The 17,247-nt window shown below is 45.1% G+C and overlaps 1 protein-coding gene across 4 annotated transcripts in view; it reads left to right on the top strand.

The window, feature by feature from the left end:
- LOC129812064 (alpha-(1,6)-fucosyltransferase) overlaps positions 1-17,247 on the top strand; it is a 122,086-nt gene that overhangs the window by 81,533 nt on the left and 23,306 nt on the right. For 3 of the 4 annotated variants that reach the window (XM_055863998.1, XM_055863997.1, XM_055863999.1), the window contains one exon: positions 1,685-2,273. The exons of the other annotated variant lie outside the window; for it this stretch is intronic. In XM_055863998.1, the coding sequence (XP_055719973.1) occupies positions 2,071-2,273 (203 nt within the window). In that variant the 5' untranslated portion in view covers positions 1,685-2,070. The remainder of the gene's footprint in view (positions 1-1,684; positions 2,274-17,247) is intronic. 4 annotated transcript variants of the gene reach the window in all.

Here is a 17,247-nt window from a genome sequence, read left to right as displayed (position 1 = left end):
GGTTATTTGGCTGTTCCCAAAGGAGAACCCTTTTTGGTTCCAGGTAGAATCCTTTCTGGTCCTTTTGGTTCCAAAAGGGTTCTACCTGCAACCAAAAAGGGTTCTTTAAAGGGTTCTCCTATGGGGACTGCCGAAGAACCCTTTAAGGTTCTAGATAGCACCTTTTTTTCTAAGAGTGAAGCAATTGAAAGTGAACAGCTTGAAGATTATGGGAAAACGATTAGACCAGAAGTTGAGGACACACCAGTTCACCTGACACAAGACTTAATCCAAACATTACACCTTTGATTTTATGTGCATTTTACATTTACTGTACTATTCACCGCATGTGTTGACAACTGAATCTTAAAATACTCTGGGTACATTCAGTAACATGAGAAAGTATTCCTGGGAAATGTGGGGTAGGTGCAACATTTCTTTTTATTACAAAGGTTTGTGGGAGAGGACGAACTGGTGTCTCCAAGTGGTCACACAACTCTCCAAAGTGTTCACACTTCCTAAGTCATTTCAATGCACTTTGATGACCCAAATTACGAGTCTTCAACCACTGCAGTGTCCCTGCTATCGCTGCACATTGCACATACAGTATGGTACTGGCACTGACCCTGGAACTGACCCTGTATATAGTTTTACTGGGCTTGCTTTCTCGTGGTTCTTCTTATTTCTATATCTCGTGTATTTTTTGTTCTACTTGACATTTTAAAATGTTATTATGTATAGTACTCCCGATGTTGATTACTGTATTGTCGGGAAAGAGCACGAAAGCCATTCCACCGTACTTGAAACTTGACAGACAAGCAGGCAGCGCTACACAGCTGAAGGTCAGTCTGTTGATTCATGAATTGAGTCCGCCCTTTGTTCGCGCTCGGCCCCAACCACTGCTACAATCTATAATACATTGTATATTCTCCACACAGAAATCCATAACTAACTAGTCTCTTATGTATTCAGCCAGCCCGCCGGTCATTTGTAATGAAGGGATAAGTATTCTATATCCCCTGTAATGAATATAGAATATTCAGCCGTATCCATTATCGTTGCTGAACCGCTCAACTCGTTGCTGGCCTGTGATGTCAAAATGTGTGCGTGTGTGTGATCGCCCTGCCTGCTCTGAGACTGTGTGTGTGGCCCGGTCCTGGGGGAGGAGTGTATGCATGTGAACAGAGCTGTGTCGGGGGAGGGGGGGGGGGGGGGATCTCTCCTCAAATAGAGGGGAGGAGGACACCTCTATGGTGACATCCGCACGCTCCTCCACATTAACAATGGTTTAACCCAGTTTTATTATTAGACAAGGGAAGTACTGGTAGCTGCATATCTATTTTCAGTGTTCTCTCTCACAGGCTGCTAGCCGTTGGTTGAGCTCTGGAACGGCGGTGGATTTTCAGTTGCGTTCGGTGGGTTTGTGTAGTGTTTCCTTGAGTGGCCGTGGGTTTGTGTTAAGTTGAGTGGCGCGTTTGTGGTGTGCGGAAGTGGGTTTGTGGTGTTTTCAGTCAGTTTGTTGACGTAATGCTGAGTGGCATGCGGCGTTTCGTTTACCGCTGTGTGGGGGATTCGTATGGCGAGGGGCTCCTGACTCTGGTTTGTCACAGAGAAAGAGAGGACGGGTGGAGGAAGAAGATAAGGGCTGCGGTTTCTCTCAGATTTTTGTCAGTGACCAACCCTACTTTGTTTGCTCTTTGAACAGAGGGAAGTATTCCACAAGGCCACTCCGTAGAGACGCAGCCAGACCGAGCCGTCTGCCAGTCAGTCAGGACTACAGAGAGACAGAGGGCGACGTCAGTGAGCTGACCAGACTACCAGAGCCAGGACCAGCCCACGCCCAGTCCAGCCTAGACCAGAGAGGACTCGGACATCCTAACTCCCTGGAGGAACCATAGCCATGCATTAACTAACCCCACGAAACCTACCTGAACTACATCTCACCCCCCCCCCCCCCCCCCCCTCCTCCCTACGCCCTCCGGCATTCTCACCATGCCTCAAGGCCTATTGTGACGGGAGTGCTGCTCACCCCCCCCCCCCCTCATCCCTCGCCCCTCCACCCCAGCCCCAAAGGCCCAAGAGGGGTGAAAGATGCGCCCATGGGCAGGTTCGTGGCGCTGGATCATGCTTGTGCTCCTGGCGTGGGGCACACTGCTGTTTTACATCGGAGGTCACCTTGTGAAGGACAGCGAGCACCCGGAGAGATCCAGCAGAGAGCTGTCCAAGATCCTGGCCAAGCTGGAGAGACTGAAACAGCAGAACGAGGACCTGAGACGCATGGCTGAGACACTCAGGTGAGACGCGTGACACGCTGACGGAGTTTGGCCTCTCTTTCCCGTTTCTGCCTCTCTGTTTCTCTCTCTTCCTCCTTATCTTTGTCTCTGCTCGTCGCTTTCTCTTTTTCACTCTCGTGTCTCTTTCCCGTCCTGTCTCTCACTCTCTCGCCTCTCCTTCTGTTTCTACTATGAGATGCTGTGCACCATTACCTCACCGCATATTAAGTGACCCAATAATCCCAGGCAGCGTTGGTATTCTGTATTCTTACAATACTGGATTTAAGATAATGTAGTCTTCAGGGCTTCAAGAGTATTTCCTCTGTATCGTTACGCATCATTACTTCACTGACCCATTCATCCACGTGTTGATCGTCGTCTGTGATCTTGACATTACCGTTCTTGGTTAGATTCTGTAGTCTAAGTTTACATGTTTGTATGTCTCTGTCATTGAAATGTATGTGTGTCTTTGTCAACAACAAAAAAAATGTATTTTATGGTTTGTCTGTAAATTGTTACAGTATGTCTGATATTTGCTGCTCTCTCGGTTGGTCCCTGTCTCTCTTGAAAAAATGGATTTGATCTCAACGAGGCTAACCTGGGTAAATAAAAAAAAATACTCTTTACATCGCTGAAGTTCACTTCCAGGTTAGATGAAGTCGTCTTATTACGTCGGAGGACCGCGGTATGTTTCCTCGCTCACGAGCTGTTGGCGGTGGTCTGATCAGTGGTCGATTTCCGTGGTGTTCTGAGGAGGCGTGGGTCGAAGTAGTCTCACGTCAGAGTATTTCCTTTCCTCGCCGCTGTTTACAAACCCGGAACTAAATCCATGTGATGTCAGTGCCTGTCATGGTAGCTATGGTGGAGTGTAAGATGGCACGGTGTGATGCGCGATGGACAGGGTGCCAACCTGGGCTGATGGGCTGTGTCTAAAGGCCGTGAGGAAAGCTGTTCTGTTATTGCGCTTGTCACATGCCGTATTCCGGCACTCAACACACTGGCATGCCCATTTGATTCAAGCCCGAAGCAACAGTCAGAGCTGTGAAGTGATAGGGTCTGTCCTAATTTAACGTTTCAAACGGTTGTTCAAAGTAAAGATGTGCAGAAGTTGTTCCTACAGCGGGCTGTACGCTCACACACACACACACACCCACAGGCATGCGCACATTACACACACGCTCTATTGAAGGAGAGCGAGAGCGTATCTAAGCTAACTGATCTCAGGTCAGTTCTGTGTGTGTGTCCCCTTTGGTAGAGGTTAGAATTGGGGTATGTAAACTGATCCTAGACCTGAGGAGCAGCTCCTACCCAGAGCCAGTAGTAGTAGTGGGGCTTCAGAGTCAGACATCACTGACCCCTGCTGTATGTAGTGGTCAGCACTGGCCAGTGGCCATGAGTAGGCCTCAGCTCACATTGTTAGCATTACCGCAATGTTACTGCAGTGTTACTACAGTATTACTACAGTGTTACTGCAGTGCTGCTACAGTGTTGCTACAGTGTTACTACAGTGTTACTACAGTGTCACTACAGGGTCACTGCAGTGTTACTACAGTGTTACTACAGTGTTACTACAGTGTTGCTGCAGTGTTACTACAGTGTTGCTACAGTGTTACTACAGTGTTACTACAGGGTCACTGCAGTGTTACTACAGTGTTACTACAGTGTTACTACAGTGTTACTGCAGTGTTGCTGCAGTGTTGCTACAGTGTTGCTACAGTGTTACTACAGTGTTACTACAGTGTTACTGCAGTGTTGCTACAGTGTTGCTGCAGTGTTGCTACAGTGTTACTACAGTGTTACTACAGTGTTGCTACAGTGTTACTACAGTGTCACTACAGTGTCACTACAGGGTCACTGCAGTGTTACTACAGTGTTACTACAGTGTTGCTACAGTGTTGCTACAGTGTTGCTACAGTGTTGCTACAGGGTTGCTACAGGGTTACTGCAGGGTTACTACAGTGTTACTACAGTGTTGCTACAGTGTTGCTACAGTGTTACTACAGTGTTGCTACAGTGTCGCTACCGTGTTACTACCGTGTTACTACCGTGTTGCTACCGTGTTGCTACAGTGTTGCTACAGTGTTGCTACAGTGTTGCTACAGTGTTGCTACAGTGTTAACACAGTGTTACTACAGTGTTGCTACAGTGTTACTACAGTGTTACTACAGTGTTGCTACAGTGTTGCTACCGTGTTGCTACCGTGTTGCTACAGTGTTGCTACAGTGTTGCTACAGTGTTACTGCAGTGTTGCTACAGTGTTTTTACAGTGTTACTGCAGTGTTACTACAGTGTTACTGCAGGGTTACTACAGTGTTACTGCAGGGTTACTACAGGGTTACTGCAGGGTTACTGCAGTGTTGCTACAGTGTTGCTACAGTGTTACTACAGTGTTACTGCAGTGTTACTACAGTGTTGCTACAGTGTTACTACAGTGTTACTGCAGGGTTACTGCAGTGTTGCTACAGTGTTGCTACGGTGTTGCTACAGTGTTGCTACCGTGTTGCTACCGTGTTGCTACCGTGTTGCTACAGTGTTACTGCAGGGTTACTGCAGTGTTGCTACAGTGTTGCTACAGTGTTACTACAGTGTTACTACAGGGTCACTGCAGTGTTACTACAGTGTTACTACAGTGTTACTACAGTGTTACTGCAGTGTTGCTGCAGTGTTGCTACAGTGTTGCTACAGTGTTACTACAGTGTTGCTACAGTGTTGCTACAGTGTTGCTACAGGGTTACTGCAGGGTTACTACAGTGTTACTACAGTGTTGCTACAGTGTTGCTACAGTGTTACTACAGTGTTGCTACAGTGTTGCTACAGTGTTACTACCGTGTTACTACCGTGTTGCTACAGTGTTGCTACAGTGTTGCTACAGTGTTGCTACAGTGTTACTACAGTGTTGCTACAGGGTTACTGCAGGGTTACTACAGTGTTACTACAGTGTTACTACAGTGTTGCTACAGTGTTGCTACAGTGTTACTACAGTGTTGCTACAGTGTTGCTACAGTGTTACTACCGTGTTACTACCGTGTTACTACCGTGTTGCTACAGTGTTGCTACAGTGTTACTACCGTGTTACTACCGTGTTGCTACAGTGTTGCTACAGTGTTGCTACAGTGTTACTACAGTGTTGCTACAGTGTTGCTACAGTGTTGCTACAGTGTTAACACAGTGTTGCTACAGTGTTACTACAGTGTTACTACAGTGTTGCTACAGTGTTACTACAGTGTTGCTACAGTGTTACTGCAGGGTTACTGCAGTGTTGCTACAGTGTTGCTACAGTGTTGCTACCGTGTTGCTACCGTGTTGCTACCGTGTTACTACAGTGTCACTACAGTGTCACTACAGGGTCACTGCAGTGTTACTACAGTGTTACTACAGTGTTACTGCAGGGTTACTACAGTGTTACTACAGTGTTGCTACAGTGTTGCTACAGTGTTGCTACCGTGTTGCTACCGTGTTACTACCGTGTTGCTACAGTGTTGCTACCGTGTTGCTACAGTGTTACTGCAGGGTTACTGCAGTGTTGCTACAGTGTTGCTACGGTGTTGCTACAGTGTTGCTACAGTGTTGCTACCGTGTTGCTACCGTGTTGCTACAGTGTTACTGCAGGGTTGCTGCAGTGTTGCTACAGTGTTGCTACAGTGTTACTACAGTGTTACTACAGGGTCACTGCAGTGTTACTACAGTGTTACTACAGTGTTACTACAGTGTTACTGCAGTGTTACTGCAGTGTTGCTGCAGTGTTGCTACAGTGTTGCTACAGTGTTACTACAGTGTTACTACAGTGTTGCTACAGTGTTGCTACAGTGTTACTACAGTGTCACTACAGTGTCACTACAGGGTCACTGCAGTGTTACTACAGTGTTGCTACAGTGTTGCTACAGTGTTGCTACAGGGTTACTGCAGGGTTACTACAGTGTTACTACAGTGTTGCTACAGTGTTGCTACAGTGTTACTACAGTGTTGCTACAGTGTTGCTACAGTGTTACTACCGTGTTACTACCGTGTTGCTACAGTGTTGCTACAGTGTTGCTACAATGTTGCTGCAGTGTTACTACAGTGTTGCTACAGTGTTACTGCAGGGTTACTACAGTGTTACTACAGTGTTGCTACAGTGTTGCTACAGTGTTACTACAGTGTTGCTACAGTGTTGCTACAGTGTTACTACCGTGTTATTACCGTGTTGCTACAGTGTTGCTACAGTGTTGCTACAGTGTTACTACAGTGTTGCTACAGTGTTGCTACAGTGTTGCTACAGTGTTAACACAGTGTTACTACAGTGTTGCTACAGTGTTACTACAGTGTTACTACAGTGTTGCTACAGTGTTACTACAGTGTTGCTACAGTGTTACTGCAGGGTTACTGCAGTGTTGCTACAGTGTTGCTACAGTGTTGCTACAGTGTTACTGCAGGGTTACTACAGTGTTACTACAGTGTTGCTACAGTGTTGCTACAGTGTTACTACAGTGTTGCTACAGTGTTGCTACAGTGTTACTACCGTGTTATTACCGTGTTGCTACAGTGTTGCTACAGTGTTGCTACAGTGTTACTACAGTGTTGCTACAGTGTTGCTACAGTGTTGCTACAGTGTTAACACAGTGTTACTACAGTGTTGCTACAGTGTTACTACAGTGTTACTACAGTGTTGCTACAGTGTTACTACAGTGTTGCTACAGTGTTACTGCAGGGTTACTGCAGTGTTGCTACAGTGTTGCTACAGTGTTGCTACAGTGTTGCTACCGTGTTGCTACCGTGTTGCTACCGTGTTGCTACCGTGTTGCTACCGTGTTGCTACAGTGTTGCTACAGTGTTACTGCAGGGTTACTGCAGTGTTGCTACAGTGTTGCTGCAGTGTTACTACAGTGTTACTGCAGTGTTACTACAGTGTTACTGCAGGGTTACTGCAGTGTTACTGCAGGGTTACTACAGTGTTACTGCAGTGTTGCTACAGTGTTACTACAGTGTTACTGCAGTGTTACTACAGTGTTACTACAGTGTTACTGCAGGGTTACTGCAGTGTTGCTACAGTGTTGCTACAGTGTTGCTACAGTGTTGCTACCGTGTTGCTACCGTGTTGCTACAGTGTTATTACAGTGTTACTACAGTGTCACTACAGGGTTACTGCAGTGTTACTACAGTGTTACTGCAGGGTTACTACAGTGTTACTGCAGGGTTACTGCAGGGTTACTGCAGTGTTCCTACAGTGTTACTACAGTGTCACTACAGGGCTACTGCAGTGTTAATACAGTGTTACTGCAGTGTTATATTCCTTTCTCAAGTCCAACGGGTTTGAGTATTATTTGCAGTGTCAATGGGGTGGTGTACAGGGTTGTGTCTACAGTGTTAATGGGGTGGTGTACAGGGTTGTGTCTACAGTGTTAATGGGGTGGTGTACAGGGTTGTGTCTACAGTGTTAATGGGGTGGTGTACAGGGTTGTGTCTGCTGTGTTAATGGGGTGGTCTACAGGGCTGTGTCTACAGTGTTAATGGGGTGGTGTACAGGGTTGTGTCTGCAGTGTTAATGGGGTGGTGTACAGGGTCCAGGCCCTGTGGTAATGGGATGGTGTACAGGGTCCAAGCCCTGTGGTAATGGGGTGGTGTACAGGGTCCAAGCCCTGTGGTAATGGGGTGGTGTACAGGGTCCAAGCCCTGTGGTAATGGGGTGGTGTACAGGGTCCAGGCCCTGTGGTAATGGCTGCTCTGCTATGTGTGGAGGCCAGACAGCATAATGAGAAGCAGCCAGCGAGTCTTGAATCTGCGTCCCATTTGGCACCTTATTCACTTCATAGTGCAATACTTTTGACCAGGGCCCTATAAGGCTCTGGTCAAAAGTAGTGCACTATAATGGGAATAGGGTGCCATTTGGGGCATAGGCTGAGACTGCAGCAGTGTGCTGAGTCTCTCTGAGGAACTGCAGTAATGAGACTTTTGGCTGCACTGCTAACAGAGCTGTCTGAGTAGGACAGAGTGTGTGTGTGCGTGCGTGGTTTCACTATCCTTGCCGGTCCCCACAAGGAAAAGGGCAATTTTTGGTATAGGGGTTAGGTTTAGGGTTACAATTAGGGTTATGGTGAGAATTAAGTTTAGGGTTAGGGTTAGGTTAAGGATTACGGTTAGGAGTTAGAGTTAGGTCAAGGGTTAGGAGTTAGGTTTAGGATTAGGGTTAGGAGTTAGGGTTAGGTTAAGGGTTAGGTTAAGGGTTAGGAATTAGGGTTAGGTTAAGGGTTAGGAGTTAGGTTTAGGATTAGGGTTAGGAGTTAGAGTTAGGTTAAGGGTTAGGAGTTAGGTTTAGGATTAGGGTTAGGAATTAGGGTTAGGTTAAGGGTTAGGAATTAGGGTTAGGTTAAGGGTTAGGTTAAGAGTTAGGTTAAGGGTTGCGGTTAGGAATTAGGGTTAGGTTAAGGGTTAGGAGTTAGGTTTAGGATTAGAGTTAGGGTTAGGTTAAGGGTTAGGAGTTAGGTTTAGGATTAGGGTTAGGAGTTAGGGTTAGGTTAAGGGTTAGGGTTAGGAATTAGGGTTAGGTTAATAGCAGCGCGCCAAATTTCAAAAACAGAAATACTCATAATAATAATTCATAAATCATACAAGTGTTATACATCAGTTTAAAGATGAACTTCTTGTTAATCAAGCCACAGTGTCAGATTTCAAAAAGGCTTTATGGCGAAAGCAAACCATGCTATTATCTGAGGACAGCACCCCATCAAACAAACACATGAAAATCATAGTTCAACCCACCAGGCACAACACTAAAGTCAGAAATAACATATAATGCATGCCTTACCTTTGAAGATCTTCGTCTGTTTGCACTCCAATATGTCCATTAAACATCACAAATGGTCCTTTTGTTCGATTAATTCTGTCGTTATATCCCCAATATGTCCATTTATTTGGCGCGTTTGATTCTGAAAAAACATTGGTTCCAACTCGCACAACATGACTACAAAAGTATCTAATAAGTTACCTGTAAACTTGATCCAGACATTTCAAACAACTTACCTAATACAACTTTAGGTATTTTTTAACGTAAATAATCGATAAAATTTAAGACGGGATAAACTGCGTTCAATGGCGGATAAAAACAAAGTGGAGCGAGCTTCAGGTCACGCGTCTCTAACAAACAGTACACTTCACTCAACCCTCATTCTGAACAGCCACACTTCTTCATTTCTCAAAGAAAAAACATCAACCGATTTCTAAAGATTGTTGACATCCAGTGGAGGGCGATAGGAACTGCAAGCAAGTGCCATAGAAATCTAGATCCCCATAGAAACCCATTGAAAAGAACAAAAAAATCCTGGATGGTTTGTCCTCGGGGTTTCACCTGCCAAATAAGTTATGTTATACTCACAGACATCATTCAAACAGTTTTAGAAACTTCAGAGTGTTTCTATCCAAATCTACTAATGATATGCATATCCTAGCTTCTGGGCCTGAGTAGCAGGCAGTTTACTGTATGCACACCTTTCATCCGGAAGTGAAAATAGTGCTCCCTAGCCTTAATAACATCGACCCTTCTCAGAATTCTCACTTCCTGTTTGGAAGTTTGCCTGCCATATGAGTTCTGTTATACTCACAGACATAATTCAAACCGTTTTAGAAACTTCCAAGTGTTTTCTATCCAATAGTAATAATAATATGCATATATTAGCATCTGGGACATAGTAGGAGGCAGTTCACTATGGGCACGCGATTCATCCAAAGTGAAAATGCTGCCCCCTATCCCTAAAAAGTTAAGAAGTGGGTTAATGGTTAGGTTGAGGGTTAGGTTTCGGGTTTGGCGTTAGGGTTAGGGTTAGGTTAAGGATTTGGCGTTAGGGTTATGTTAAGGGTTAGGGTTAGGTTAAGGGTTAGGGTTGGGGGTTACGAGAAATCAGATTAAGAATGGGAATCAATTGTTTGGTACCCACAAGGATAGTAAAACAAACGTATTTGTGTGTGTGCGTGCGTGCGTGTGTGTTATTTTTTCATAGTGGGCGTTGGATTGGTCTCTTCTAAGGGTTCATCTTTATTATATATTGACTCAATGGTCAATTTAAAACGGGCTAGCACCCTGAGCAGTTTCACCCCATCTACTTTAGCTGGGCTGTCAGTCATTCTGACAAGCTCCCTGTGGACACACACTTATGATGAGCTCAGCAGATGGGTCCAGCAGACGTGTGTGTGTGTGTGTGTGTGTGTGTGTGTGTGTGTGTGTGTGTGTGTGTGTGTGTGTGTGTGTGTGTGTGTGTGTGTGTGTGTGTGTGTGTGTGTGTGTGTGTGTGTGTGTGTGTGTGTGTGTGCGTGCGTGACCCTTCGCTGGTTGATTGACAGGGTGATGGATGAGTGGGAGTGAGGGATGAAGGGACAGAGGGATGGAGAGAGGGAGGGAGCTGATAGAGGGGTAGTACATCCCCCCATCTATAAACTAAGTATTGTTGACAGTAGGACCTCTGGAGAGAGGATGACAGAACCAGAAAGAGACAGAGGAGGAGACGTAGGGACCTGATAACCAATACAGTGGTGTGTGTGTTTTACCAGCATGTGACCAAGCCTCAGTATGTGCCTATGTTTACTACACCAGCATGTGTGTTAGTCAGGCAGTGGCCGAGGATGGAGGGGAGTTGATTTTGTTACTATGTGTGTGTAGTCTGTAAGTCTGCCTGGTTCGTATGGTCTGTGGATGTTGCTGTAGGCCTATTTTCAGCTGTTGGAGCTGAGGTGTAGTTGTTTTTGTGCCCTAACTTGACCCTGTTCAATCAAACTAACTCAACAAAACATTTTTCCAGAGTAGCGAGACAGGAGATGTTTTCTACCAAGAATCCTGTAACCAAGTTTGACTACGAAATAAAAGGGTCCTGGCTGGTCACTATGGTGCTATCTCGCTCCAGAGTAGCTGTCTGCCAGCCTGTCAGACTGCTTTTGTGTTGGTAGCGATTGGAGGGAGTAAGGGAGGGAGGGAGTAAATGGAGGAGAGACAGACAAGAACGAGAGATGGAGAGAGCGGTCAGAGATGGCGAGAGAGAGAAGGAGACATTTTTGTTGTGTGCGTGGCGATGGAGGGATGAGGTGAGGAATGGAGAGGAGAAAGATAAAGAGATGGAGGCCAAAGCGGAGGCTGGCCAAGAAGATCTCCTGCAGCTGATTAGACAGAGGTGTCGACACTGCTTCTTGCTCTGCAGCAGCCAGCAGACGTTATCCATGTAGCTCCCTGAAGTTCACCATCTGGTTTAGGAAGGCACAGAAGCATTTCCAATACAATCCCTCTGCAGTGTATAACAGTAGCCTGGGGAAATGGCTCTGATATAATCCTAACAGTGATATAGGCAGACACACATGATGTAAATCACTGCTGGGACTGGCAGGATGTCAAAGTTGCAGAATTTACTTCATTTCTCAGGCACGTTTTGTCCATGCATCATCTGAATAGGGTTGGGCGTGTATTTTCTATTTCATGCCAAGGCACAGATTTAAAGCCAGACTAGTTATCAACCATATTCCTCATAGCTATTGTGACAATAAAGTGTGTGTATTTAAACAATAAAGCACAAGAGACCGTGCCATGTGCTGAATACAGTCGCAGGTAAATGGCGTTGTTCGCCTCGACGCGAAGCAAACAACAATTGTTGTTATGCTAGCTACACTACAGCGAGCCTAGTTATGTCTTTTACGTTGCCCAGCAAGAAAAACAAATAATGTCCCTCGAACAGAGTGGGGAACATACAAAGAGTCACTGACAACAACCAAAATGAAACAGGTGTGCTTTTAGGAAGGTTTCTGAAAGACACTCTTGGGGGTGTCCACTGAAAGTTGCCTAGCAACAACAACTGGAACCTAATAGACACCCACCATGATCGCCCACTAAATTTGGATCAAGAAGAGCCAACAAAAGAAAAACCCACACCAAACTTAAAGACAGGAGTCAAACCAAAAAAGTGGCGCACAACACAATCAGGGAAGATCAGGTGAAGGGTGGTTTTCTAGAACTGAAAATAGGGAGTGTGTTAACCCTCCATATCTCTCAAGATAACTTTAGTACTGGGCCAGCCGCTCTTAAATATCACCTGGGCCAGCACAGGTGAAACACCGTCCAACTAACGAGATGGACAAGCCAGCACAGGTGTAACACATACTGACTAACGAGGTGACACCAATCGTGCTAACATGCGATACGTGTAACGGTAGTCCTCCTCTTCATCCGAAGAGGAGGAGTAGTGATGGAACCAAGGCGCAGCGTTGTGAAATGACATGATTTAATAAAGACACGACAAAAACAACGAAGACAGAAAACGAACTATACTTGAATTAACTAACAAAATAACAAAACGATGTAGACTGACCTGAACCATACGAACTTACATAAAACACGAAGAACGCACGAACAGGGAAAAATAGACTACACAAAAAGAACTATGTACAAACAAACCGAACAGTCCCGTATGGTGAGACAAACACAGACACAGGAGACAACCACCCACCACGAACACTGTGAAACAACCTACCTAAATATGACTCTCAATTAGAGGAAACGCCAAACACCTGCCTCTAATTGAGAGCCATACCAGGCAACCCTAAACCAACACAGAAACAGAAAACATAGAATGCCCACCCAAACTCACGTCCTGACCAACTAACACATACAACAAACTAACAGAAATAGGTCAGGAACGTGACAATACGTGTGAAAAATTCCAACCTCAAATCATAAATGGAGAAACCAAAACCTGTAACACCTTCCCCCTTAAGACAACAAATATATCCTATATTTTTTTTCGACAAGTTTGCTCACCACCAACAGAAAACGACTTTAATTTCACTTAAATGCGTCACTGCTTATGCGTCGCCTTCTCCAATATAAACATGGCGTCAACTGGCTGTCAACAATTAAATATAAGACAAAACAAACAGTTTTTTCATATATATTTTTCATATATAAAGTTTTCAGAAACGGGTAAAATAAAGTATGTTTTTAATACTCCCATCCCCCTGGAACGAGCGCAACCAAAATAATACTCATCTCCAAAACAGCAAAACGTGACTAAAAACAAATTGTGAGGCAGGACAACACACTGGCTAAACGCAAAACACAAAACGTATAGACTGCCCACCCTTGAAAGACAATCAGCAACCAAGTTGTCCTTACCACGGACGTGTCTGATTTCAAAGGGGAAACTCCTGCAATATCCGTAGTAACTTCCTCTGGTTATTTTCCTCGGTGAAGCGAGTTGCAGCTTACATGATGTTCAAGAGAAACTGGTTACCACTCTTTTCTGGACACTGTTCGCGCTCTATGGTACAGGGGAGATCGCATTTCAAATTTGACACATCGTTTCCGAGGTCGGACAGGCAAACAGCCTTATATTAACCGCCACTGTACCAAACTGAATGCTAGGCTAGAAACAAGGGGAAATACAGCAACGTGTACATGATATTCCTGTGGAGGTGAAGTGATAATTCAGATGGACCTGTTAGCAGGCTTAGGTGTGCCTGTGTAGGCCAATACAGCACGGCTTGGAACGCTCCTCGTCCAATAAGCATCCAGAGTCCAAACAACCCGTTTTATAATAGACATTAAAGGTACATTAGTGTCACCTGAATGTGTTCTATTTTATTTCACTGGCCCGGTTCTGTTCTGTAAAGGAATAGAACTGACCGTGATGAAAGCGTTCAACTGTGGTTTCTGCGTGTTTTAAGCTGAACGGAATGGGACTGGGTTCACCCCCGTTAATACAGACATAAAACTGTCTTCGAAGCATTAGTTGATGTAGGCAAACTCTCACTCAGACACGCACACACACAAGCTCAAACATACACACTCACTCGCTCCCACTCAGACCTACACACATTTACACACACATTTACACATCTACACACACACAATACAGATATTCTGACTTGCTTTGATGTACTTTAACAGACTCATTTAAACACCAACTGAAACACACAGGCTTATTCTGATTGGTGGCTACATTTAGATATACACACACACACAAACATACACACACAGATCTAACCGATATACCTCTCGAGTGGTGTTGATGGCAGTGATGCAATGTTACTGTACGTCACACAGTCGATTCTCACACACACAGCTCAACACTCCTTTCTCTCACTTCCTCTCCCACGAGCTGACACTCTAGAGGTTACATTTCTTTGTCCCACTCAACCGACATATCCCACACATCCATTGTGTGTCTGAATGGCCCTACAATGGAGCATATACACCAGCCGTTAACACAGAGGCACAGAGCCGCAGCTCTGCCTATATCCTTTACAGTTTCCATTCATCCACAGCCACTGTAACTGCAGGTGCTGGTCAGCTATAGTGCGGTATGTAGGCAATAGGGTGCCATTTGGGATGCAGACAGTGGCTCCCAGTCCCTATCTACTGGCCCAGTGTGTACATTGTGGCGTACACCATAGTGGGCTGATAACAAAGAAAGGAACTAGGCCACTGCAGCTTCGTGTGGAATTATTTTTTGTTATTTTGTTTTTTCTTGTGTGTGTGGTGTGTGTGGTGTGTGTGTGTGTGTGTGTGTGTGTGTGTGTGTGTGTGTGTGTGTGTGTGTGTGTGTGTGTGTGTGTGTGTGTGTGTGTGTGTGTGTGTGTGTGTGTGTGTGTGTGTGTGTGTGTGTGCGTGCGTGCGTGCGTGCGTGCGTGTGTGTGTGTGTTTTGCACCCAGATACTCTGCACCCTCAGGGCTCTGTTGTGTTCTGTCTTATTCCCATCGCTGGGTTGCAGCAAGAGACACTTTTCTCCCAGCATCAGTACGGTTCTTATTTTTACACCACTGTTGTTGTGCCTTCTCTTCTTCTCTGTGTTAGAGAAGTACGTGTCCTCGTTCTCTGCGCACCTCCCCCCTCCCCTTAACCAGTGGAAGCAATAAAACATTTAAACCACTGTTCTGAACTTTATACCAACCGTTTTAGGGTCCATACATATCCATAGGCGTACAGGTATTTTTATCCTACACTATACAATAAGCAAGAAAAATGTTAGCAATCTACGTTACATATATCTTCAACCTCTAACGTTAACGTTACTAGAATAATAAGTCGGACATATCATTTTTTGAAATGAACTGCAAGGCAAGCTTACCACACTGAACAAAAATATAAACGCAACATGCAACAATTTCAAAGATTTTACTGAGTTACAGTTGATAAAAGGAAATCAGTCAATTGAACTGAAAGAATTAGGCCCCAATCTATGGATTTCACATGACTGGGAATACAGATATGCATCTGTTGGTCACGGATAGCTTTAAAAAAAAAAAGTAGGGGTATGGATCAGAAAACCAGCAGTATCTGGTGTGACCACCATTTGCCTCATGCAGTGAGACACATCTCCTTCGCGTAGAGTTGATCAGGCTGTTGATTGTGGCCTGTGCAATGTTTTCCCACTCGTCTTCAATGGCTGTGCGAAGTTGCTGGATATTGGCGGGAATTGGAACACGCTGTCGTACACGTTGATCCAGAGCATCCCAAACATGCTCAAGGGGTGACATGTCTGGTGAGTATGTAGGCCATGGAAGAACTGGGATATTTTCCGCCTCCAGGAATTGTGTACAGATCCTTGCAACATGGGGCCGTGCATTATCATGCTGAAACATGAGTTGATGGCGGCGGATGAATGGCACGACAGTGGGCTTCAGGATCTCGTCACGGTATCTCTCTCCATTCAAATTGCCATTGATAAAATGCAATTATGTTCGTTGTTTGTAGCTTATACCTGCCCATACCATAACCCCACCGCCACCATGGGGCACTCTGTACACAACTTTGACATCAGCAAACCTCTCGCCCACGCTACACCATACACGCTGTCTGACATCTACCCAGTACAGTTGAAACCGGGATTCATCCTTGAAGAGAACACTTCTCCAGCGTGCCAGTGTTCATCGAAGGTGAGCGTTTGCCCACTGAAGTCAGTTACGATGCCAAACTGCAGTCAGGTCAAGACCCTGGTGAGGACGACGAGCACGCAGATGAGCTTCCCTGAGACGGTTTCTGCAGATATTATTCGGTTCTGCAAACCCACAGTTTCATCAGCTGTCCGGGTGACTGGTCTCAGACGATCCTGTAGGTGAAGAAGCGGGATGTGGAGGTCCTGGGCTGGCGTGGTTACACGTGGTCTACGGTTGTGAGGCCGGTTGGACGTACTGCCAAATTATCTAAAATGATGCTGGAGGTGGCTTATGGTAGAGATAGTAAGATTCAATTTCCAGGAAACAGCTCTGGCGGACATTAATGCAGTCAGCATGCCAATTGCACGCTCCCTCAACTTGAGACAGGTGGATGGATTCTTTTTGCAAATGAGACATGCTCACTAACAGGGATGTAACCAAATGTGTACACAAAATTTGAAATACATTTTGTGCGTATGGAACATTTTTAGGATATTTTATTTCAGCTCAGCACCAACACTTTACATGTTGTGTTTATATTTTTGTTCAGTGTAAATTGTACATTCAATTTGCAGTAATGTTAAATGCTTTAGCTAGACTTTTTATATCCACTGGTTTTCACAAGATGACAGCCTGGTTTTCTGGTCATTAAAACATTTAACAACACGAATTACAGTTCATATAAATGTCAAACACCCATATAGAAAAATAAATGTATAGCTAGCTGGCAAATGAACTTTAGCTAGTCAGATAGCTTGTTAAATTGCGATGTTTGTGAATGTATTTTATGACCCAAAAATATGCATAATCATTTGTCTCTTCATTAACTAACATACACTTAGTGTACAAACATTAGGAACACCTTCCTAATATTGAGTTGCACCCCCTTTTATCCTCAGAACAGCCTCAATTCGTCGGGGCATGAACTCTACAAGGTGCTGGAAGCACTCCACGGGGATGCTGGCCCAAGTTGCCTGGATGTCCTTTGGGTGGTGGACCATTCTTGATACACACGGGAAACTGTTGAGCATGAAAAACCCAGCAGCGTTGTAGTTCTTGACACACTCAAAACAGTGCGCCTAGAACCTACTACCATACCCCGTTCAACATTTT

Source organism: Salvelinus fontinalis, chromosome 15, assembly GCF_029448725.1.
Source record: "Salvelinus fontinalis isolate EN_2023a chromosome 15, ASM2944872v1, whole genome shotgun sequence".
NCBI lineage: Eukaryota > Metazoa > Chordata > Actinopteri > Salmoniformes > Salmonidae > Salvelinus > Salvelinus fontinalis.
This window is presented reverse-complemented; position numbering and strand designations above follow the sequence as displayed.